At 38.6% G+C, this 25,751-nt stretch overlaps 1 protein-coding gene across 1 annotated transcript in view; it reads left to right on the top strand.

Moving 5' to 3' along the window:
* The window catches only part of SHQ1 (SHQ1, H/ACA ribonucleoprotein assembly factor), a 103,421-nt gene that overhangs the window by 14,819 nt on the left and 62,851 nt on the right, over positions 1-25,751 (top strand). The window contains exons 5-9 of the mRNA XM_010861999.1: positions 1,547-1,659; positions 9,942-10,069; positions 19,977-20,131; positions 22,463-22,516; positions 24,945-25,068. Coding sequence (XP_010860301.1) covers positions 1,547-1,659; positions 9,942-10,069; positions 19,977-20,131; positions 22,463-22,516; positions 24,945-25,068 — 574 coding nt within the window. The remainder of the gene's footprint in view (positions 1-1,546; positions 1,660-9,941; positions 10,070-19,976; positions 20,132-22,462; positions 22,517-24,944; positions 25,069-25,751) is intronic.

The raw sequence follows: 25,751 nt of genomic DNA, 5'->3' as shown, positions 1-25,751 counted from the left end.
GCTCTGAAGTATTCAGATATTCTGGATGTGACTTCCAAAAATGAAAGAGCCCCTGGGCCCCTTCATTTCACTAGGATGTGCTTACATTAAATGTTGGTGATGTTTCGTTGTTCAGTCGCCGGGTTGTGTACAACTCTGTGACGCCATGGACTGCAGCAGGCCAGACTTCCTCGTCCTTTACTGTCTTCCAGAGTGTGCTCAGATTTCACATCTGTTGAGTCAGTGATACTACCTAACCATCTCATCCTCTGCCACCCTTTTCTTCTTTTGCCTTCAGTCTTGCCCAGCTTCAGGGGTTTTTCCAATGAGTTGACTCTTCACATCAGGTGGCCAGGCGCTCAGCCTTCTTTATGGTCCAGCTCTCACATCTGTACATGACTACTGGAAAAACCATAGCTGATGTTACTTTAGCTCAATGGATTGTGGTAGGGCTGAGAGGCTTTTTTTGAGGGTTTTTTTTTTTTATTGCAGGAATTCTGATGGTGTGGAGAGTTCTATATCTTAGTCTCTCCCTGGAAGATTCCATATAGCTGGTTTCATTGTAGTGATTTTGCTGTGCCACAGCTGTTGACTTTAAGCCTGGGCATCAGTCACCAACCAGTCATTCTATTTACAAGTCTGTTTTAACAGTTTGCCTTCAACCCTCTACCAAGTTATTTCCCTTGATTTCTTTTCAACTAATAGTCTTCAAGCTGCTTCCAGTTTGCTTACTTATCCCTTGCAGTTGGTGGTGGGAATGGGGAGATTGAAGAAAGAAAAAAGAGCTTTAGAAATATTTTGTATTGTACAAGTTTTCTTCCCTTCATAATTCTAGTCAAAAGAAAAAAGACTGTATGGATTGTAGGTGGTTTTACTAATACAGGTGTTTTTTGTAGAGTTGGACTTAGGAAGTGTGGTAATGTTGAATATTACTTTGGATTAGATTTTTAAATTTTCAAGTGGAAATTATGTCTATTAAAATTGTCCTTAAAAATTCTTGTTAGGGATGAAAAGGGGCAAGGAAATAAGGACAGATCCCAAGGTTGGCTTGGTCTTGGGGGATTGACTAAAAAGACTGCATTTCTCTTCAAGGGGAGTATTTACAGGGACATGAAAATTATCTAAGTTTTGGTTTGCTGACATGGCACCCCTGGCAGCAGCAGCTCCATCTTGGGTCTAGAAATTTATTTCAACTTGCCCTTTTATAATTTTTAAATCTCTGGGAGTAAATGGGGGAATAAATGGAGAATTAGATGTTCCTGTTTGCTTGGAGAGGTTTATTCTGTTCTGGTTTTCATGTTAAACTTTTATAGCTTTAATCCATGTTAATCAGTTTGTTTGTTGTAAGGATTAAATGAAATAATTGATGTGAAAGCTTCTAACAGGGCCTGGCAAATAGTAGATGTTTAACAAACATTTGCTGGATTTGAATTTAAATGTCACAGGTGGTATAATGACTTATCGATCTATTAGATTCTTCTTGTGTTTGGGCATTTTGTACAAAATTAGATATCTCATGGCTCAAATAGGAGACAGCAATTATTCTTTCTTTCCTGGGTGTTCTTAGGATGAATTGAGTGATGTTATCGATATTAAGGATCCAGATTTCACCTCTGCTGCTGAACGAAGGCAGAAACGCCTGGCTGCTGAGCTGGCCAAGTTTGATCCTGATCATTATCTGTAAGTATTGAGTTTTATTTTTTAAGTTTTAAATAATTTACTTGAAATTGAGTATTTAAAAAAATTTTGAGTGCGTTCTTGACCATGTTGGACATGTGCTTTTTGGACTCCAGAAATGAGTGATAGCTCACAATCTTAATTGACATTTAAATTAACCTACAGCTGTTATACCTCGGTGATCTTTGTAAGGTGCTACTTTTCATTACCTCATTTCAGCACACCACAGAAATCTTTTAAGGTACTTCTTTGAGTTTTTTGTTCTCCAGGCTTTAAAATAGAACACTGCATTCCTGAGAATACATACCATTCTTTTGAGAAGACTCTGTTGTGATTAATGGTATATATGAATAAAAACACATTTCAGTTTCTTTAAGAATTTGAATCTACATGTACTGCATTTCTTGGCTGATCTAGGGGTGGGTTTTCCCAACACTTTTATCCACTAGCACCTGTAATCAAGGATCCATTTCAAATTAACAAATAACTGTTTATTGGGATAGGATATAAATACAGTCTAATTTTAAGTTTTGCTTTATTTCCCATCTGCATCAGTTGTATCTTGAGCTATCATGTGTCTCTGTCCGGCTTATATTTGTTGAAGGAACAAAACTAAGGGGTAGGTAAATAATCCCTTGCCTTGGAAAGATTGTGATGTGTCTCATTGATCACGAATAGCAGCACTTCTTACAAGGAAGTGATTGTCCCCAGGCGTCTGTGAGTATTTGATAGCTTTCTTAGGATGTCAGTAGTGTTGTGGAGAAGGCAATGGCAACCCACTCCAGTACTCTTGCCTGGAAAATCCCATGGACGGAGGAGCCTGGTAGGCTGCAGTCCATGGCGTTGCGAAGAGTTGGACATGACTGAGCGACTTCACTTTCACTTTTCACTTTCCTGCATTAGAGAAGGAAATGGCAACCCACTCCAGTGTTCTTGCCTGGAGAATCCCTGGGACGGGGAGCCTGGTGGGCTGCCGTCTATGGGGTTGCACAGAGTTGGATACGACTGAAGCGACTTAGCAGCAGCAGCAGCAGTGTTTTGATATAGACCTCAGGTAATATTCTCCCCATACTCTGGGCCGGCAGTTTCTAAACTGTTACGTATGCAGCTATTCCCTTGTACAGTGCTCTCAGCTTATCGAGTTCTCTTGTGTGATTATTTCAGTTTTCACAGCAGTGAGGAAGAAGGGGTTAAGGGACTCACCCAAGGTCACACCACTGCTAAGTGACTCATCTGGGACTTGAAAAGAGTCTTTCCATTTATCATTTTGTATTTCCTTTTCATGTACACTATTTCAGTTTAACTGCTGTTGCTCTTGTGATTAACATTCTATCTCCTGTGACTCAGTGGGAGACTAATTGGAATGGCAGAAATATATCTTGTGATGTGCAAATGGGTTGAGTGATATGTGACGATGAATGGTGGAACCCTTCAACATCCTCAGGGAAGCTGTGTAAGAGTAGGGTGGGTTATATTTTGGAGGACATCTGAGAGATTCAACTCCATTTACATTGCCATTTCTAATTACCTTTATCTCTCCAATTGTGATTTTAAATGTCCACTGAAGAATAATTTGAAGAAACCCATTTAAAATCATGCTGAATATTTAAATTGGAAATTTCATTGTCAGCAAATTTCCTGGGCAAGCATGAAAACAGATTGAGCTTTACAAGACAGAAATTTTGAGTGGGAGGGAGCTTAATTAGCAGAACTGCCTATCTCTTCTCTTCTAAAACTTGAAGAATAGTGATATGGCCTGAGAGAGTTAGGAAATTGGAATTTATAGTTAGCAGTGTAATATTAGAAGCAGCCCTTATTTTTCTCTATCTTCTGTGTCTTTATCCAGAAGCACATTTTCTTTAATAGTATGCATGAAATGTTTTTTGTATTACTTCAGGAAGGGTTCTTTTTACATGAGCGGTTTAAATTCAGCTTCAGGCAAGTTGGAGGCTGAGAGTCAGGAGGTAAAGATTCTTTGTGACTTTTCTGGTAGGAATGGTGGTGGTGGTATAGTCACTAAGTCGTGTCCGACTCTTTGTGACTCCTTGGACTATAGCTGGCCAGGCTCCTCTGTCCATGAGATTCTCCAGGCAAGAATACTGGAGTGGGTTGCCATTTCCTTCTCCAGAGGATCTTCCTGACCCAGGAATCAAACCAACATCTCTTGCATTGCAGGCAGACTCTTCGACTGAGCTATAACGGGAGCTGATAGGAATAAGACCAGTTATTTGTCATTTTTGTTTTACTCTTTATTTATATTAGCTGACTGACTCGCCCAAATGTGTTGAATTAAATGAAGTGCATGTAAAATTCTTTTAAATTATCAGTTAAAAATCACTGCTTATTTTGTCATTCTTAATGGTTAATACAGTGGCAGAAAAGGTTTATTTTAAATTCTTACCTACTATGAAGACAATACACTGCATATTTTGTATTAAAATTTATATGTATATAATGTGATATGCATGTGTAATACATAGTAGATTTTACATTAGCATAATACATGGTGTTTTCAAGTTGTTTGACTTGCCCTCACAAGTCATGATGTCTCTTCATGTGGTCAGGTTTTTCAGTAGCTTGCTGCTGCTATTGGTGCTGCTAAGTCGCTTCAGTCATGTCCGACTCTTAGTGACCCCATGGACTGCAGCCCACCAGGCTCCTCTGTCCATGGGACTTTTCAGGCAAGAGTACTGGAGTGGGGTGCCATTGCCTTCTCCATTTCAGTAGCTTAAGGAAAACTAATTTAAATTTTACCCTAAGGCAGAACACCGTGAGGTAAATTGACTATATACAAAAATTTATACATTCCAAAGGCACATGTAAATGACTTCAGGTTATTATTGTTTTAAAAATCCTTTCTTGTAAAATCTGGGTACCAGTGTGTGATATTTTCCCCCATAAGTTTTGCATCCCAGCAGAATGCTGAGCATGTAAAGTTGATCCATTATACTTTTTGATTATCCATTTCTTGCCATTTTAAATTTATTTTGGTATTATTTTCACAGTAAAGTATGTTGAAGGAATTTTGAAACATTCGTTAATAGTCCTTCCTTTTTTGCTTATTATAATTTCCATATTTCTCTAGCTGAGCCTGGTTTTTGTTTTTTTTCCTTCCCAGGCAAGTTTTTTTTTTTAATTGTTGGCATATATTTTACTTTAACCAGTTCATAAAGTCTCACTTATTCTCTTATTAAAGAAAATAAAAGAATTTAGTTAACATTCAAAATAACGAGATAAGAAAAGGGACAACAATGATTATATAGCATTTGAAGTGCCTTTTTTGGGACTGAGAGAAGACCTTTTGTTTATTTATTTATTTTTAAAAATTAAGGTGTAGTTGATTTACAATATTATATTAGTTTCAAGTGTACAACATAGTGATTCACAATTTTTATAGATTATACTTTGTTTAAAGTTATTATATAACCTATATATATAAAGTTATTATATATATATATACGTATATATATACACTGTATATATAAAGTTATTATATAACCTAGATAGCATATTCAAAAGCAGAGACATTACTTTGCCAACAAAGGTCCATCTAGTCAAGGCTATGGTTTTTCCTGTGGTCATGTATGGATGTGAAATTTGGACTGTGAAGAAAGCTGAGAGCCGAAGAATTGATGGTTTTGAAGTGTGGTGTTGGAGAAGACTCTTGAGAGTCCCTTGGACTGCAAGGAGATCCAACCAATCCATTCTGAAGGAGATCAGCCCTGGGATTTCTTTGGAAGGAATGATGCTAAAGCTGAAACTCCAGTACCTTGGCCACCTCATGCGAAGAGTTGACTCATTGGAAAAGACTGATGCTGGGAGGGATTAGGGGCAGGAGGAGAAGGGGACGACAGAGGATGAGATGGCTGGATGGCATCACTGACTTGATGGATGTGAGTCTGAGTGAACTCCAGGAGAGGGTGATGGACAGGGAGGCCTGGTGTGCTGCGATTCATGGGGTTGAAAAGAGTCGGACACGACTGAGCGACTGAACTGAACTGAAAGTTATTATAAAATATTGACTATCCCCTGTACTGTACAATATGTCCTTATAGCTTATTTATTTTATATATGATAGTTTATACCTCTTAATCTGAGGAGTCTTGTAAAATTGTAATGTTCAGCATTATACATTTGGTAAAGAAGATGATAGAATGATCAAGCTCCTGGATTTATTGAGGAGATCTCACAATGACACAGAGAAGGCAATGGCACCCGACTCCAGTACTCTTGCCTGGAAAATCCCATGGACGGAGGAGCCTTGTAGGCTGCAGTCCATAGGGTCTCGAAGAGTTGGACACGACTGAGTGACTTCACTGTCACTTTTCACTTTCATGCTTTGGAGAAGGAAATGGCAACCCACTCCAGTGTTCTTGCCTGGAGAATCCCAGGGTCAGGGGAGCCTGGTGGGCTGCTGTCTATGGGGTCGCACAGAGTCGGACACGACTGAAGCGACTTAGCAGTAGCAGCAAAATGACAAGTAGTAATTAGAAGCTTGAAAAGAAAGGTTTACCTCCTTCCCAGTGTGGTTCTTTATGCAAAATAGCAACCTTCGGAAAAAACACTGGAATAAAATGTCACTTATTCATTCTTTCATGTATATACTTACTTGTTCTACCAATATTTGTTTGAATGACTTCCATGTCAGGCGGTGTTGCAGACAGCAGGCAGAGAATGGTGAATACATGGTAGCTGGCCTCAAGGGGCTTACACTCCAGTGGGGAAATGAAAAGTATTTCTATTGTGATAAGTGCTATGAAGAAAAGCCAGGTGAAGGGTTTAGAGAGCGACTGGGCATCTCACTGACTCCTCTATTTCCACATGTTTAAAATCGAATGCATCATTTTACCTGTAAAATCTTCCTGAATTTTCTGCTTGATAGGATGCCCTTTATTTCATCCCAGTCACCCAGGTTGAAAACCTGGGATTCACCTTGGACTTTGTTCTTTATTCCACATTTCCAGTCAATCCTGAAATTGTACCACTTATCTCTTTCTGCTTTGCTTCACTCCATCTCTTCCTGGCCCTCATCTGTGTCTGGCTTGTTGCAGCTGTCCCCTAACTGCCCAGCTGGCGTTTCTCATTCCAGCCCTGCTCTTCTGCAGATCCATCAACCATAAAACCATCAGTGCAGTGTCTACTGAGAGTGAAAATCTGCTTAAGGCCTTACTGGGCTCTCCTTATGGATGTGAGAGTTGGACTGTGAAGAAGGCTGAGCGCCAAAGAATTGATGCTTTTGAACTGTGGTGTTGGAGAAGACTCTTGAGAGTCCCTTGGACTGCAGGGAGATCCAACCAGTCCATTCTAAAGGAGATCAGCCCTGGGATTTCTTTGGAAGGAATGATGCTAAAGCTGAAACTCCAGTACTTTGGCCACCTCATGCGAAGAGTTGACTCATTGGAAAAGACTCTGATGCTGGGAGGGATTGGGGGCAAGAGGAGAAGGGGACGACAGAAGATGAGATGGCTGGATGGCATCACTGACTTGATGGATGTGAGTCTGAGTGAACTCTGGGAGTTGGTGATGTACAGGGAGGCCTGGCGTGCTGTGATTCATGGGGTCGCAAAGAGTAGGACACTACTGAGCGACCTGATCTGATCTGATCTGGGCTCTCCTTTGCCTAAAGCATAAATTCCTAACTCCTTAGCATGTATAGAAAGTTTTCTGTTATCTGGATGCTACCTGCCTCTGTGGGGTCTATTTTGCCACCCCCTGCCCACATTTCATATGATGACAGTAATGAATGTTTGCATCTCGCCACCTGTACCACACTGCTTCTCACACATTTTTTTACTTCTGATTTCCCTTTGCCAGCTGATTTTTCCCCTTTTCCTGCTTTCCCTGAATAACTTTGACTTATCCTGTAAGGCTGGGCTCAATTGTCACCCCCTGGCATCCTTGCTTCCAGCTTGGCATAGGAAGTGCTCATGTGTTATAGCTCATCTTGTTTTTACTGCATTATTTTGTAACATTCTGTGGTTTTTTTTTTTCTATTGTTCCCATTGAATTGTGGTGCCCTGAAGGACAGGGCAAGAGTCTTACTGGTCTTCTCTCTTACGCCACAAAGAGGGCACTCAGTGAATGCCCATTGAACTCATGGCATTTTAAAACTTGAAAATAATTTATTCTGAAACGTAGAGCATCAGTCGACCTTAGATGTTGGGCATCACAAGGAATGAACCATCACTGTTTAGATGAGGGACTGTACTAGTGAGATTTTACTCAAAACATTTTTGAATTTTTTGAGGGGTGTGCATGAAGGTGGCAGAGATACTGTTTTACAAGAGGATTTTCCCCCTATTATTTTTCCTCCTGGGGAAAAAAACAGTATCTTTTCAGATGGGCCCTTCTGCTGCTGATGTTGCTGCTGCTGCTGCGTCACTTCAGTCGTGTCCGACTCTGTGTGACCCCAGAGACGGCAGCCCACCAGTCTACCCCGTCCCTGGGATTCTCCAGGCAAGAGCACTGGAGTGGGTTGCCCTTCTTCTACCCTTGATTAAAACGTCCTTGGTGCTCCAGCTTTCAACACCCTTTCCTCTCAGGTGGCCTTCACCCTGGGTGTTCTGTCCTCTTCTTTCGCCTCAGTAACTGTGTAAATGCTCAGGACTTCTGTGTGTCTCTCTTGAGCACAGGTTAGCATATCTGACTGCCTGGGGGACAAGTTTCTGTCTTTCCTACAAGGACACCTCCAATAACTCTTCCCAAAGCAGAAGCTGTTCCCTCTTCAGTCGAGTCTGTTAGCATCCTGTGTCGCTGTCTCTGTGGGGGGCACCTAACTGTTCAGGCCAGAGTCCTGGGCAACAGCCTGATCCCGAGAGGAGCTGGCACTGAGAATTACTCCTTCAAGATAATTGCTGTTCAGTTTTGTCCAATATGTGCTTTATTTCCTCACTCATAAAAATGGAAAGTTTATATTGGTTAATAGCTTGGATTTCAGAGTGAGACTTAAAGGGGTCCAAATCCTGGCCCCACTTCTCACTGGTTCTTTGACCTTAACCCTGGTACACAACTTTTCCAGCCCTCAGTTTCCACTCGTGTAAAAGGGGAGTATTGATAGCACCCGTTGCCTAATGAAGTGGTGTGGGTATTCAAGGAAATAATGAATGAAAAGCACTTAGTGCAGGGCTTGCCACATCCAAAGAACTCAGTAAGTTATCTGTGATCTTTCTAATTTTAAAAAGATTTCAGTATCTCAGTTGAAAGTCTTTAAAGTCTATTAAAGTCTTTAAAGTATTAAAACCATGAGCTAGAAAATCCAGTGTATCAAAATGACCAGTGTCTTGAGGTTCTAATTACCTGAAATATCAATGAATTTCCCACCGTAAGTTATACTTTATGTCATTCTTTTCCAACTTCCAACTTTGAATATAAGATAGTATTTGTGCTGTGTGTGCTATGCTAAGTTGCTTCCGTTGTGTCCAATTCTTTGTGACCCCATGGACTGTAGCCCCCCAGGCTCCTCTGTCCATGGGATTCTCCAGGCAAGAATACTGGAGTGGGTTGCCATGCCCTCCTCCAGGGGATGTTCCCGACCCAGGGATCAAACCAATGTTTCTTCTGTTTCCTGCATTTGCAGGTGGATTCTTTACCACTGCTGCCACCTGGGAAGCTGTAAGACAGCATCGTTTCTGAATAAGTGTCTTCAAAGAGTTTACTTTGAATGTAGCAGTTATTTTTCTAGTTAAAACTGAGAAAGTAAAGTACAGGAAAAGTAATTTTCTGTTCTCTGTGAAAGTTCCTTTTATCTTTTGCAATAGTTTTTACTTAGGGTCTATAAATATTAGCATAGCTAAATGAAATAGATTGCGTCTTGGAAGGAAACATGAATGCACATACTAAAAAATGATGTGTGTGTGTATGTGAGAGAGAGACCTCTTGGTGGTGGTGGTGGAATTAAAATACTATTTATTATAAGCTTATGAAAATTTGTAATATTTGCAAATTGCACAAGGCCTAGCCTTCATGAGCATTGTGTATTCAGATTTGCTTCATCCCGCATAACTGTGGTATAGGACACAGGACTTTAGAGGGGACTGGTCTTCTCTGTACTTTCTGTTTAAAAAGATCGCAAATGTCAAATACCCCTTTAGTCTGAGGCTTACTTTGCATTTATGATGATTAGTAACCACAGTGAAAGTAATAGCAGCGCTCAGTCTTGCCTTGAAATGTGCTTTAAATCAGTCTGTATTTCTAGTACAAATACGATGAATTAAGGTAAAATTTTAAACAGTGAAAACCAGCCTGATTATATGTAACAAGCCCCTTCATTTTTTTTTTTTTCCCAGAGCTGACTTTATGGAAGATGAAGCAGTTAAGCAGGTTTTGGAATATAATCCTTGGTGGAGTGATTTATATTCAGAAATGATGACCTCTTTGGGAAAGAGTCAGGAGGAAGAAAATCTTGCTGCGTTAGGTAAGAAACTCAAAATAAGACTCATTTGCACACTGCCTTTCTTAAACACACAATTGTAATTGTCACATGGGGTGAAGATATTATTTTGATTTGCTAATTTTGGAAATAGGAGCTTTACCCGGGACTTGGAAATGTCACACAGTACTTATACTTATTTGTCTCAGAAAATTCTTTTGGAATATATTTTACTTTTGAATCATTGGGGTTCTTTAAAATTTCTTAATTTTTTAAATATTTTTAACAAATTTAGGGACATTAACATACAGGACATGTGTAGTTGTTGAATAATCTGCTTGTGGGATCTGAATGTTCCTCTGTGGTAAAGGCGTTTGAGTATTAGTAATGGTGAGAAAAGACCAAGTTTTCCATCCCTTTGTCTGTTGGATGAATTTGATAAGTTCTCCCCAGTTATTTCAGAAGTGGTTTCATGTGGAAGCAGGACTAGTTATCTTCCTTTCTGTACCTTACAGAGAGCAATTTTTACCAAATAAGGCTGAGTTAGGGGGTTTTATGAGCCACAAGAGACGATTGTGCCATGCTTAACATTAAGCCAAATATTATACACAGAGTTGTAGTTTTAGACAAGCATTTTATTAATGGGCTTCCCGAGTGGTGCAGTGGTAAAAAATATGTCTGCCAGTGCAGGAGACATAAGAAATATGGGTTCAATCCCTGGATTGGGTAGATTCCCTGGAGTAGGAAATGGCAACCCACTCCAGTAGTCTTGCCTGGAGAATGCCATGGACAGAGGAGCCTGGTGGGCTATGGTCCATGGGGTTACAAAACAGTTCGACATGACTGAGCACTCACACACACACACACACACACACACACACATGCATTTTATTAACACCTTTTCTAAGTGGGAGGTTGGTATGTTAAGTCTGTGAATTAGAATTATAACAATTTCACATAGATCAAGAATAGAGTTCTGAGCCTTGAGATATCTTGATCACTACTCCTTACAACTGACCCCAATAATCTTAGTTCTTCTTAATACTAATGTACACTTTATGACAATTACTAAATCTGCTCTTACACCAGCTTTCCATCGCCCCTTTTGAATTTGACTTCTACTGGGCATTACTGGAAGATATAAATTTCCAAGAGCCTCAGCTATCCTTACGGCCTTCAAATTACCAAAGACAGTTCATATTACAGTTAGCACGGGACAAGATCCTTCGAGACTTCCAAGACTATTCACCAAACAAGTCTGTCTCCTCTTAAACCTGGAGCCATGAGACTCTTAGTTTTCCTTCTTGGAAGCCTAGTTAGTATATGGTGGAAAATGTCAGGGGAATGGACAATCAATTCTTTAGTAAATATCTCCACTATTACAGCATAAGGGGAGAACCTTAGGGACTGCTGGATATATCACCAACACCGGGAAAGAGGCCTACAGTTTCTCCCCTACCACCCTCTTTCACAGGAGATCCCCCCCAAAAAAAAAAAAAAGAATAGTGGGCTAATGTTTTCTGTTATACTGATTTGGCTTTTAATTATACATTAAAAATACCATGCCTAGACTTGTGTTGTGATGATCATTTTGTAGTATATGCAGATGTTGAATTTTAATGCTGTACACTTGAAAATTATATAATAAAAATACATGTATTAAAAAATCCATCCTATGCATTATTTGAGAGCAAACAATCTTACTTCCAAAAAAAAAAAAACTCAGTGTTTAAATGAAAGGAACACACACACATACACACGTGCATGAAATGGAATATAGAATCTCCTCACTCCAAATTCCTTTTCCTGAAAATAATCACTGTTAACAATTTGGGGTATTCTAAACATATATACCCCCATCTAAGCATTTGCTTTTAGAAGTTTATACACATAGATTCATATACACTCTCTTCTCACTTTGCTTCCTTTATAGTGTATGTTGTACATCTTCCATCAATGCTTACAGTTCTACCTGAAGCTTTTCATACCTGCCTAGTGTCCTGTTGTGTTTTTGTGTCATAACTGGTGACTGTTTGGGTTGTTGACTACTTGTGGACATTCGGGGTGTTTACATGGTTCTGCAGTGACCTTCTTTGACCACTGATTCTGAAGAAACTGTTGCTTCACAGTATTTTGATCCTCTGCATAGAAATGCAGCAGCTTGCTATTTGTTCTATTTCTAGAGCCTTGAAAGAGCCTATCATGTAATGGGTACTCAACAAATATTTGTAGAATAAAATAAATATTGCAGTAAATATTTTTGTAATTAGGTTTCATTAGAATTTAGGTGGTCTCTAGCAGATTGAAAAATTGCCAGTATTTTTTGGAGTTGACTCTCCGGCACAATGGAAATTTATTTGTAAATGATGATTCTTGTTACATTATTTTCAGCAAATCCTTGGTTGTATATTTGATTTGAGTTCAAGAATCTTTCAGAGACTTCCCGTATCATGTAGGGGAATTTTCAGGCATGGGATTGCTAACACGATTTATAGACCTGCTTAGAAAGTTTGTTCAGACCTAAATCGTCAATGCTTTCTATTGGTTTGAGTCCGTTCCCCAGTTTTGGTGTGGTATCTTACTGAAGCAGTCTGGGAAGGAATTGGTGGTTGTGTAGTTTTCTGTCCACAAGGGTGAGCTAGTTGCCTTAAAAATCGAGATGGTATTTACCTTTAATTTAAATTTTAACTTGCTCTGCTTTAATCAGTTGTAGTGTATCTAGGTCCTATTTTCTGTCTCAGTCGTTCTCTATGTATACTTTTAACAGAAGGCTAAGCCAGTTGGTGCCTTTAACCACTGTCCCTTCTGAGTCTCTGTGGTGTGTAACCCAGACTGGTGCTTCAGACACATTCCCAGCCCATTAAACTGTTACAGTGCTTTATTCTAAGAATCACTTTTAAAAACAACAAGGGCATGTGATAAAGGTAGAGGAACTTGAATTCTTTGTTGTACAGATGGTATCTCTTGTAAATGTGTTAAGTAATGGTTATGCCTATGAAAGTTGCTCAGTCGTGTCCAACTTTTTGCCACCCCCTGGACTATACAGTCCATGGAATTCTCCAGGCCAGAATACTGGAGTGGGTAGCCTTTCCCTTCTCCAGGGGATCTTCCCGACCCAGGAATTGAACTGGGGTCTCCTGCATTGCAGGTGGATTCTTTACCAACTGAGCTATCAGGGAAGCTTGGTTATGCATAGGATATAAGGGGGATATAATAGGGGGTTCAGGGTTTAATGCCCTCCTCCTCCACAGGCTGCTTTGTGACTTTGCAACTGCTCTGGGATGCTGTGGAAATCCTGTATCTGCCTCACAGAATTGTCATGAGGATTGAACTAGATCATTTACTTAAAATCTTAGTGTATTATGTGTTAGAAATATCAGTACAGAGTAAATCAATGGCAGGAGAGCCAGGAATTGACTTCCGTTTGAAATGACAGTTTTTGTACATTTACATGGCTTTAAGGGCAAGTTCTTTGTTTACATGATTCTTCTTTCAGGTTTCTTTTTTTCTTGTTCAATGTTTTGAGACACCCAGAATTGGAGGCACACATTGAAATGTGTCGAACCGGGCTCAAATAGGGGAGAAAAGAAATAAACCAAAACATGAACTTTGAAGATCTCAGCTCATTCAAGCAGCGTGCTGCTGCTGTAATTTCCCCCTTCCTCCTCTTCCTCTCATCCCCTCTTTGCTCCCAGGCCTTCTTCCTCTCTGTCATCACAGGGGGACATTTCCAGCAGATACAACAGTGCAGGTGAGGGGTGCGTCTTGGATTCCTCCTCCTCCTAAAGCATTAAGCTGGATTGTCTTGATTTCCAGATAAGCCTTAGGTGATAAACTTTGTCCCCTGTCTTTGCCTCGGTTATGACTTTTGTCATATTCGTCACGTCGCTCTCAGTTACAACACGGAGACTTTCCTTGCCGTCTTCATTTCTGTAATGATCTGGATCTTCCTCCCGAAAGGCTTGTAAATGCAAGTGTTAAATGCAGTGCTCCCACTGAGCTCTGGTTTCACGAGGATGAACTTACCACATTTCCCATGTTGTGTCTCAGCGGTTAATCTCAGCCCAAGAATCTTGGCACATGATCGCTTGTTATGACACCACGTAACACTCGTAGTCGGTGAACTTCCTAGCAGGGACATCCTGTTTGGCACCAGTGTTTGCGGAGTTAAACTGTCAGCATCAGCCCTGAAAGCTGCAACACTGTGGGGCTGGCCATTGGGGCCAAGGGTTTGAGTGCAGTACCTTTTCTTCTGATTCCCCTGATCTGTTTCCAGAAAGTGTACAATGGAATAGGTTTCAATTTCTCTGAGAGGAGCCAGATCATGTATGATTTGTTGACCCACAGAGGACAAGGATGTTTGGGAAGGGAATTAGGCAGCAAAGATTTAAAAATAATAAAAACAGATGATGTTTGAAGTGAAGTAACAAAGTCACTTTCCACTTTGGTGGGAGCCACTTGGCGGTCTTCAAATGTTTTGGTGGAGTTTCTCATCTCGGGAGGTGATCTTGGGCCATTTGCTTCCATGTTAAGGCACCAGTTTCTTCCCCAAATAGAGCCCGAAATAGGCTTTTGTTTGACTGTAGATTATTTGTTGTTATGTGTTCAGTTGCTGAGTCTTATCTGATTCTTTGCGACCCCCTGAACTGTAGCCCAGCAGGTTCCTCTGTCCACAGGATTTCCCAGGCAAGAATACTTGAGCGGGTTGCAATTTCCTCCTCCAGGGGTTCTGCCTGATCCAGGGTTTGAACCTGTGAGACGCTCCTGAATCTCCTGCATTGGCAGGCAGATTCTTTACCACTGAGTCACCTGGGAAACCCTGTAGATTGTTTACAGAAGTATAATTAACCAAAATGTTATGAACTGGATAGCAAAGCTGCTATGTTGTGTAGCTAAAGTCACATGAATGCTTGACTTTATTATAAATGTTAATTGTGGTGGCAAGCATCCAAGTATTATTTGTACCACGTCTGTAGTTATTTGTGGTGCTTCTCCTTGGTTGGACCTGACTGTGTGCAAATCTCCCCAAGTTTCCCTTTGGGTGATATGATTTATAGCTCTAATGTGAAAGGCCTGAGGGAGCTCAGACTTTTGGTTTCTCTACTGATTTCCCGGTTTGCTGTTGTTGTTATTTATTATCTCTGGTTTCTTTGTTTGAAGTTCAGAATTTAAATATTTCTGTGTATTTTTAATGAACTACCTAGGCCAAACTGGAACTCAAACCACCCAGGAAAAGGTGGGTGTGTTGTAAGTGAAGGTTACGGGCACCCAGCATTCAGGAATTTGGAAGAGTGCATTCAAGTCAGCCTTGTGTGTACAGTCATAGAAAATTATTTGTGATGTGTGGAAAGACTTATCTGTGGGTCATATAACATCAGAGCTCATAGTACCCAAGTCAGCCTTTACAAATCATTGAATACATACAGGTGTGATGACTTAGGAGTAAGGAATAAATGTGTGTGTGAATGATTTGGTATGTTGTTCACTGGTTCTGGGCACGCTTACCTTGTGATTCAGAATTCCATGGAAGCAGAAGTCTTTCTTAGCCAGCTAGAGTCTAAAGGCTTTTCTCTAGTGAGATCCTATTGTCACGATCACCTGGCACTTTCCTATTAGCTAAACTAATGAACGTCTCCAAAACTGTACTTAAGGGAATACCTTCTCAGGTGTTCTTGCTGAGTAATAGGAGTCTTCAAATATTTTGTCAGATATGTGTTCTTCATGCAGCGAAGAAATGTTCCTTTTAATAGTTTCCTCACATCAGACCACTTTAAGTGAACGGAGAGCTTCTCTTTAATTGAAAAATCTTCATATGAGCCCTGTAATGGGACAGTCAATACCCACTTGATCTGTCACATGAATTTCTTTTTTAGAATTCAATCTTTTTTTGTTTTTTTAGAAGTCAGTCTTTAAAGAGTGCTTCTCCTAACTGTGTTATACTCACCTGTATTATTAAACTTTAAAATATACACATTTCTTTTTGTTGCTGGCCAGCAAATTAAATACGTTCATATAGTTACTTGTTTATGTGAACAATGCTTGTACAAATACACTAAAATTTTTTTTAAACATAGACTTTTTAACATGGCTGAAAAAAATAGTGTATTTTATGTCATATCCTGTCTTTTTTTTTTTTTTTTTAGTACTAACGGTATTTTAGTAAGTAAAGGAATATTGCTTCTAGTAATTTCATGTAAGGGTATTTAAGATTTTTTTTCCCAAGAGAACAGACTGCAAAAAACTGCTGGAAGGAAACCTTGCAGCAAAAAGAAGCCATGTTAAACTTAAGGCTCCTGAGAGTATAGACATGAAAACGATATGTGAAAAGGGACCATTATGCGGGAGTAATCATATTCTTTTCCTTCGGGCTTTTGCCCAGTTGTGATGAACAGAAGGGCAGTCTTTTGTTGAGCAGAGACAGAAAGGCTGGGACTTAACTAGCTATTAAGAGAGTGACTTGGGAATACTAAAAAGGTGGTTTAATAATTTTTGGTTTCTGAGAAGGTGTCAAAAACACGTGGCTTTTATTAACTCTTCTCCACTAAGAAGAGGCTTCCTGAGTTAAAACTGAGCTCATGCCCTCTCAGCTAGTGGCCAAGTTTCCTGCCTTTCTTTGCCCCTGGATGTGTTTGTAAGACTTAAGTCCTCGATGATAGGAAGTGAGTGAAAGTGCGGTGTGCACTTTCTGGATCAATTCCTTAGAAAAAGGTGTTTGTCATCCTCTTCTTCTTCCACTTTGCCATTGGTTGGAAAATTTTAACCTGAAACAGCATCTTATACCATAGATGGAAGTCATATAGTGGAAATGCTGATACTCACCCGTTCTGGACTGTTCACTCCGAGTAGTAGTGTGAGAAACTTCTGTCTTACTGAAGCCACTGTATTTTGGGTCTGTCTGTATGTACATTTTATATGCCTATATGTGTGTGTGTGCTAAGTTGCTTCCACCCTGTCCAACTCTTTGTGAGCCTGTGGACTATAACCCACCAAGCTTCTCTGACCGTGGGATTCTCCAGGCAAGAATACTGGAGTGGGTTGCCATTTCCTTCTCCAATGCATGAAAGAGAAAAGTGAAAGTGAAGTCGCTCAGTTGTGTCCGACTCTTAGCGACCCCATGGACTGCAGCCTACCAGGCTCCTCTGTCCATGGATTTTCCAGGCAAGAGTACTGGAGTGGGGTGCCATTGCCTTCTCCATTGGTAAGGTGACTGATATTTAAAAGAGATAGTGTCTCTCTCTTCTGTTGATAATTTATTGGGAATGGGAAAAATATTGTATTTGCAGGTGACAAAAACCTAAAGTGCTTGGAAGTAGTATTTAGCAAGAAAAGCAGCAGATCTATTTGATAAAGTTGGTGGTTCAGTACAGTAGAAAAGATGGCTTACTGAGCAGACTGTGCGGGCACAATTAACTCCTCATCTGTAATTAACCAAAATCTGAAAATACAAAAAAGTAATTTTCAGATAGATTATAGATTTAAATTTAAAAGAGGAAACAGTAACTCTTAAAGAAAAGCTGAGAGACTCCATGGACAATTCAGGAGTTGGAGAAACCTTATTGAAGGCTATAAATTCACAATCTGGTTTAAAAAAAAAAAAAAAGATAGACATATTGGACTACACACAGACATAAATAATTCAATGACCTAAGATCCTCTGAACAGAGTCAGTAGAGATGCAGTAGATTTGGAGAGATGACTCGGGTTTGAATCCATAGTAGACAAGTTCTTAAATATTTGACAAGCCATCCAGAAAGTAACTGGGCAAAACATATGGGTAATTTATAGGAGAGCAGATCCAAGTTGCCAAACAAATCTATGAAATAATGTTTGGAGTTTAGCAGTTAGAGAAATGCTAACTGACGTAACAGTGATATGTCACTGTATTAGTTTCCTCTTTTTGCATTCCAAGTTACCACAGATCAGAAACAGAGTTCTGATTTGGCTGTTTTCATGGGTCAGGAGACAGGTATGGAGACCCTGATACCCACCTGTCCTGGACTGTTCACTCTGAGTAGTAGTGTGAGAGAGAAACTTCAGTGTATTTTGGGTCTGTCTGTTACAGCAGTTTAGCCTGTCCTGACCTGCATATAATGGACAATTCTGAAACCTGGAAAAAAGGCTTTAAAGTTATTTTGGCAATACTTTGATATTCACTGGTTCTGGAAGCTAAATGTTTCTCATGACTGAGTTGAACAACTTTTAAAGTGAATTTGAAAGTGGTCTTCTTATGGGGCATGGAAGGAGAATGAAGAATTAATTTGTAAGGGAAGAGATTGATGACACTGACATAGAGGTAATAATATATCTAGATACTTAATAGTTTATCTAGATGCTTAGAAGCTGAGGTGTGGTCCTCTGCTAGGGGTCTTGGAAGGCTGGAGACAAATATGGCCATCTTTTCATTTTCAAAAAATAGATGTTTGCAGCTGTATTCCTTTCTGAAGCTCAGAGTTCTTTTCTAAGCTCACATGGTGGTTGGCAGAACTTGATTCCTGCAACTATAGAACTGAGACCCCCATGTTCTTGTTGGCTTTCAGCCGGGGCATCACTCTCAGATATTAGAGGATCCCACAGTTCCCTGCCACGTGGCCCCCTCATGACATGACGTCTTATTTCTTCACGATTGGCAATTGGCGGGAGAGTCTCTGCCAATATCAGAACATAGTCATAATAATCGTAACAGTAACTGTCCTATCACTGTTGCCGTATTCTTTTGAATAGAAGCAAGTCACAGTTCCTGCCCACACTCAAGTGATGTCTTATTGGAGGTTATTTTAGAATTTTTCTTACCATAGTCCTTTCATATCCATTAAACTGAAAATGGTTTTTAAAAAAGCATTTATGGCTGGGAGCAAGCAAGAGATATGCTTAGGGAAGGGAACTTCTGTCTATGACCATTACAAAGGAGAGATATAGCCCTTAAATAAAGTATCTCTTAAAAACAGATAAATTTTTTGACCCAGTAAGTCTACTGTTGGGGATCTGTTTTATGGAAATAAGGCCTCCATTATCCAGTGACATATGATATGACATTTACTGCAGCATCATTAGCAGTGGCATAAAGTTGGAAGCAGAGTGAATGCCCATCAGTAGGGGGAGTGGTTGGATAGAGCATACCACACCATGGAATATTCTACTCCTTCACAAAATTAGCTAAGTACCAAGTGACTTGGGGAGATTTCCTGGAGGTGTCATTGAGTTAGACTGGCTAGATGGAAAAAAATAATCTGATTCTCTGGGGAGGAAAAGATATCAACTCCCTTGTATACATGTTTGTGTGTCCTATGGTTGTAAAGAAAAATATGAAGTGACATATACTAGATTTTTTTTAACATGGAAAAAGTTATTGATGAGGATAAAGGGTGCCAAGCAGAAGAAGAAAAGGAAACATCCTCTTCCAACCAGTTTAGTATGCGTGGTATAATCAAATTTGCATATTTATGTAAAACTTTGTATAAATGATATTTTGAAAAATAATATGCCCTTAAAATTGACTAATACATGGGAATACTTCGAAATAATATTTACAGAGTGTTTCACATGTTTTCTGTTATCAAAATATAATTATCTTATTTTTAAAGTCAGTTGAGTAATTGTCAGAGTTGTTGTTGTTGTTGTTGTTGACAACAGAGTTGTCATTTAGCTGTCTTGAGTACAGAACTGTGTAGCAAAAAAAAAAAAACCAGCCAGTATGTGGGAGGGGTCTGGATATAAGGAATAGATATTGTTTAGACATTTTTTTCTTTTTTTTTTAGCCCTACTAGAATTTGAACAAATACATAGCTCTTAAAAAAATTGTGATGTCTAATTAAAAAGTTGTTTCTATGTCCAGAGTTTAAGAATTTTTATTTCAGTTTCTATAATTAAAGTTCTAATTTTGACAAATCTGTCTGCAGTGGGGGTTTTACCAAACAGAATGAAACATCTAAGTTTTAAATGCATTTTCTTCTAGTATCTTTTTCTGAAGAAGAGAAATATCAGCTGCGAAAATTTGTTAATAAATCTTACCTGCTGGACAAGAAAGCCCATCGTCAGGTGTACTACAGTTTGATTGATATCCTTCTGGCATATTGCTATGAGACCCGTGTCACCGAAGGAGAGAGGAATGTAAGTGCGTGTGTGTCTGTGAATGTTGGCATAGACTGTTGTACAGAGTAAACTGTATTAAGGTCATGAGTGTTTATTTGGGGACAGTCCGAACTGAGGTGCACAGGTCTGTTGGTGATGGATGCCAGCATGAAAGCATAATGCTTTTTAAAGATTTGTTCATTTATTCATTTTTGATTGTGCTGGGTCTTCATTGCTGCACAAGCTTTTCTCTAGTTGTGTCAAGCAGGGGCTACTCTCTTGAGGTATGCAGCCTTTTCACTGGAGTGACCTCTTGTTTCGGAGCACGGGTTCCAGGGTGCATGGGCTGGCTCAGTAGTTGCGGATTGCGGGCTCTAGAGCACAGGCTCAGTAGTTGTGGCACATGGGCTTAGTTGCTCAAGGCATGTGGGATCTTCCCGGACTAGGCATTGAACCTGTGTCCCCTGCATTGGCAGGTGGATTCTTACGCACTGAGCCACCATGGAAGCCCCAGCATAATGCTTTTATTTGGTCTTTTTTTCCTTCTCTCTTGGCATTAGTCTCACTCAATAGCAGAGTGGGGAAGTAAAGCTGAAGGTAGGGAAGAAGGATATCCTGGGTTCTCATCTCTTTTAGGAGATGAAGTGACCAAATGAGACACCTGTTGCCACATGACACCTGACATTGGAAAGGGGTAAACTTTACCATTTCTAGTCTTTCTCTGAGCTGTCTATTAACAGATGTAAGGTATAGTATTTTGTACAAAAAGGAATGTGAGCATTTATCTGCAGGTGTCCCTCAATTTAAATAGTATTTGTACTTCTGAAAAATTGTATGTAAATCACATTTTAAAAACCTGAATTGTATCTGTTTGCTATTCAGTGAAATCCTATTGCAAAAGTAAATCTTTTTGTAAAGAAAGGATGATCTTACTTTTTAAAATGATCTTTTAAAGAAATATATACAATTGTATTGTATCTCTTCTTATACCACACTTGATTCTGTAAATGAAGAGCTGAATTTCTTTCTCACCTGTATCTCTGATCGTATATATATGTTTTTTTCAAAAGGCTGAAAAGCCAGAAAAAAAATCTTTCCAGTTAATGTGTCCCTGTATCTATTGATAATAATTTTTGCTCAAGGGGTTATACTTGAGGTGTGCATATGCTTCCCTGTTTTTTATTTATTTATTAAATTAAAAAATTCTTTAAATTGGCATAAAGTTGATTTACAATATTTCACGTTTACAATGTAGTGATTCAGTATTTTTATATATTTTACTTATATTTCCTTGTGCTGTACACTGTATTCTTGTATCTTATTTATTTTGTACATAATAGTTCATCTCCTACCCCTATCGTATCCCTCCCCCCTCCTTCTTTTTAGATTACACAAATAATTCATATCATTGTAAAGGAGAATACAGGAAGAAAATAATTAAAATTTCCTGTCATCTCAGCTATCAAAGGTAGCCATTGTTACAAGGAAATGTTTCTCTTCTCGGCTTCTTTCATCACACACATGTATTTATATTGGGTTGTAATGTATGTACTATTATTTAACCTGCTTTTCTCGCCTACTTAACATAATAGTATTAGCATAATATTGGGATAAGGATTTGATATGTGTCAAGTTTTTTTGCTGTTGGGATTCTGAAAATTTCAAAGGTGACTTTTGAGATTTGTATTTGACTCCAAAATGAATATTAATGAGTGTATTAAGTGCATACTATAACTGAAAATGGATTTTGTTCCACTCACCTATTTAGAACACCATAGTCAGAGAAAATGTTTTCTTTGACAGAAAAAATAGCTTCATATTGCTTGAGAAGATGAGTGAGAGTGTTTAGTTATGCCCAATAAAATTTTGCATTTTTCATTCTTAGATTCATATATTTGAAATCACAAAGTCTTGCAAACTTCAAGGTCTTCTCTAGAATGTACTTATTCTTGCAGACCTTCTCTGAAAAGCCAGATTCTTCAGCAGCTTTTTAAATGCCACAGAGGGTACTTTAACATTATCTTTGAGTCTTTTCGTAGATTGTTTGTGAAATATTTGGGAGGTAAGTAACCTAGTTGAGAAGGACAGAAATTGAGCATGCATTGCTTTTCTTTAGTTTCAAAGCTCTTGCTTATGTGCTCTTGTGTTCTGGTACTCTTACCAGTGCAAAAGCTTCACTTTATAAAATTCTGAAGAAAGTAGAGACTTGGCGTTTGATCACCTTGACATCAGCAAAGCCATAGACACTTCTTAGGTTTTACACATGTCAATACTATTCATATACTAGTTGAATAAGTGGATATAGTTGTTTTCTTTCTAAATGACTTTACCTCTCATATGACACTATCCTTTTCTTCATAACAAATAAAGGTTGAATCTGCATGGAATATCAGAAAATTGAGCCCAACGCTGTGCTGGTTTGAGGTACAGTTTTCAGTTGCAGTTGTTTAGATTTTGTTTCTTCAGAGTTACATTTTGTTGTTATTAGTTCATTTGTGGTAATTTAAGCAATTCTTTGACTTTTTTTTTTTTTGCAAATTAACTAATTTATTTTAATTGGAGGCTTATTACTTTACAATATTGTAGTGGTTTTTGCCATACATTGACATGAATCAGCCATGGGTGTACATGTGTCTCCCATCCTGAACCTCCCTCCCCATCCCATCCCTCAGGGCCATCCCAGTGCACCGGCCCTGAGCGCCCTGTCTCATGCATCGAACCTGGACTGAAAAGTGGTAACTTTATTGTACTAGTTTTTTTTTCCCCATGTTGTTAAATGAAATTTTGCTTTTATCTGTTACTCTTACGCTAATCATAGTACATAAAGAAGGCCAAATGTAGGGTTATCTTCGAAGTTTGAAGAAGTGATGGGGACATTGTCTGTTATGGGAAGATGCTGGGTCAAATTTGAGGCCTGTATGTAAGTTGGCATATATTGGGGCTCAGAGCTCAAAGACAGGCAGCAAACCTAGGTGATAATACTGTTAACTGTCACTTACCACCAGAGACTGTGCTAAGCCTTTCATATAAATATTACTTCACCTAACCTTGCAGTAAGTCTGTGAGATAAGTATTACTGGTGTTTTACAGATGAAGAAACATAGGTTATATAGCTTAAATAATTTATCCTAGGTTTCTACAATTGGTATGTTTAGATCTCATAACTCTTCTAATATAGCCATAATTGTTTTTGTGTCTGTTTTCTAGAAAGCACTTGTTTATATTTCAAATGGCAAAGGATGGTGTCTTTAAATTTACTAGTTTTGAACATGCTGTTGTCCATCAAAACAGAAGCTTTAAAAAAGTGTTTATTTAAGACAATTGATAACTGCATCGTCTATTAAGGCAACTAGTTTTGTTTCTGTTTCCTCCCCACCCCAGTTTGAATCCTAAATAGTGTACATTTTCAGTTGGAAAATCAAAGTTGTTTCATGGCATCACTTTGTTCAAATAATAGATAAGGCCTATATGTAAGTTGGCATATATTGGCATACATCTTCCCATAACAGACATTGTCTCCAAACTTCCAAAATACCCTACATCTGTTCAAATAATAGGTAAGATAAAAACAGGAACTGAAACACTTCACTTTAGCAGAGAATCTTGCTACTCCAAGAATGTCCATGAACCAACTGCCTGACCAGTATCCTCTGCTGGGAGCTTGTTGAAAAGACAGAATCACAGAGCAGACCCTCTGAGCTAGACTCTATAGCAAGATCTCCAGAAATTCATATGCATATTTAAGATGGAAAAGTGCTTTTCTCTGGACTCCTCTTGGGTTCTGTGTATTTCCACAATCAGCATATAGTGGATAAATCCACTTTTGTGATACTCACAGTAATTATTCCAATATTGAAAACAAAGTAGTTGGTGACTAGATCATTTCATAGTTTAGTTATTAAAATCTGCATGAAAAAGTTCATCGATTTATGATTTTATTTTGATATTTTTTATTGTTTTTTAGATAACTTGCTATTGTCATACATATAACCAGCTCTGTCAAACTTTTATAAGTATTTAGTTTTTGCCAGAATTTTTTAGAAGTTCACCATTGTTTTTTATATTATATCAACTATTCTTTGTTGAGTACTCAGTATTCTTAATCAGATCACTCATTTATTAAAGGTGAATATACATGGAAATGTTGTACTCCTTTAATGTTATATGTTAAGTTTTATTTGCAGGTTAACATTTTTATACATTTTAAATCAAAACCCAATTAAAAAACAATTTTGTAGAAAATGTGTTTTCATTAAGTTTTACATTGCTGATGGCATCAGTTTGATACCATTCAAGATAAAGCCTTTTCACAGAAATGGGTAGTTTTCGCTTTGATAAGTGAAAGTAAATTACTGAAGTAAATGCCATGTATTACTCATGCCCAAAGCAGAAAAACAAAGAGAGAGAGGAAAGAAGGGAACTCTGAACACATTGCAATAAAGAGTTCTGCATTTTTCATCTGTATTATCTCGAATGGTCCTAAAGGACAAAAACATGAAACATGTATCATTTAGAGATGCATTTTATGCGCATCTGTATTTTGTTAGTACCATGTGTTTCACATTCATAGTGGTAATTCTTAAAAGACTTTAAAAACTTTCCTGCTATGAATGTGATTTTTAAGGAGCACTTGTGATATGTTGATAAAGTATGAGGAATTACAAAGGCCGAGATAAAAATTTTATTATAAGTTTACAGAAAGAGTCTCACTGTATGGCACTGTATTTATCTTCCACTTGGCTTCATGTTGACTCAGACTTGGTTTTTAATTGAGAATAGTTTTACATTTTGTTGTGGTGCTTTTGTTTTGTGTAATATGGAAATGATTATTCATGTAAATGATACTTCACAGACTTGGACTAATGTTCATGAAATCCTGGTGTCTTTTGGAAGAAGAGTTTTGTGTTATCCACTGTACCGCCATTTTAAGCTGGTGATGAAAGCCTACAGAGACACTATAAAGATATTGCAGCTAGGTAAGATGTTATGCTTGCAAATTTGAGAGTGAAAAGTTAAATGTTTTTAGTCTGTGAGGATGTAGTCATTGATTTTTACTTTTCTTCCTTTACAAAAATAAGTAATGAAAATCATTCAATCCAAACACTCTTCCTCTCAGGTATTATATAAAGTAATTGTCTCTCTCTATAGGTATATAATCATACAGACAGGTGTGGTACTTTTTTTAGAGTTCGAGAGTGGGGAGGGTAAATACAGACAGTGTTCCAAAACATCTTGTATTTAGTAGATTGTATCATTCAGTATTTCTGTGTCATACAGATGCCTGTAATTTTCTAGGCTTTATTTTAGGGTTGTGAGTAAATTAATAAGTAAGTTCCCTGCTCCTGTGAAGTTTACAGTTTTGCCAAGGTGACCGATGGTAAGTAAGTAAACAATTCCAGCGGTGAGTGAAAAGTTCTCTGTTGGAGGAAGGACAGTCATCCTAGGAGGGGCACAGAACCTGGATTTGGCAGATCAGGAAAGGTTTTCCAGAGAAAGTTCAGCTACTCTGGTTACTTGATTACTGCTAAATCAAACCCCAAAAGACAAATGTTTGCTATTTTTAAGGATGTGGAAAATTCTAAGCTCTGAAACAAATTCCAAAGTGCCTATAACAGCATCACTGGATTAAGTATATAATTTCCAAGGTAATGACTTTTTT

Source organism: Bison bison, unplaced genomic scaffold (assembly GCF_000754665.1).
Source record: "Bison bison bison isolate TAMUID 2011002044 unplaced genomic scaffold, Bison_UMD1.0 scf7180017864474, whole genome shotgun sequence".
NCBI classification, from domain to species: Eukaryota; Metazoa; Chordata; class Mammalia; order Artiodactyla; family Bovidae; genus Bison; species Bison bison.
Note: the sequence above shows the minus strand (reverse complement) of the source record. Positions and strands in the feature narration are given on the sequence as shown.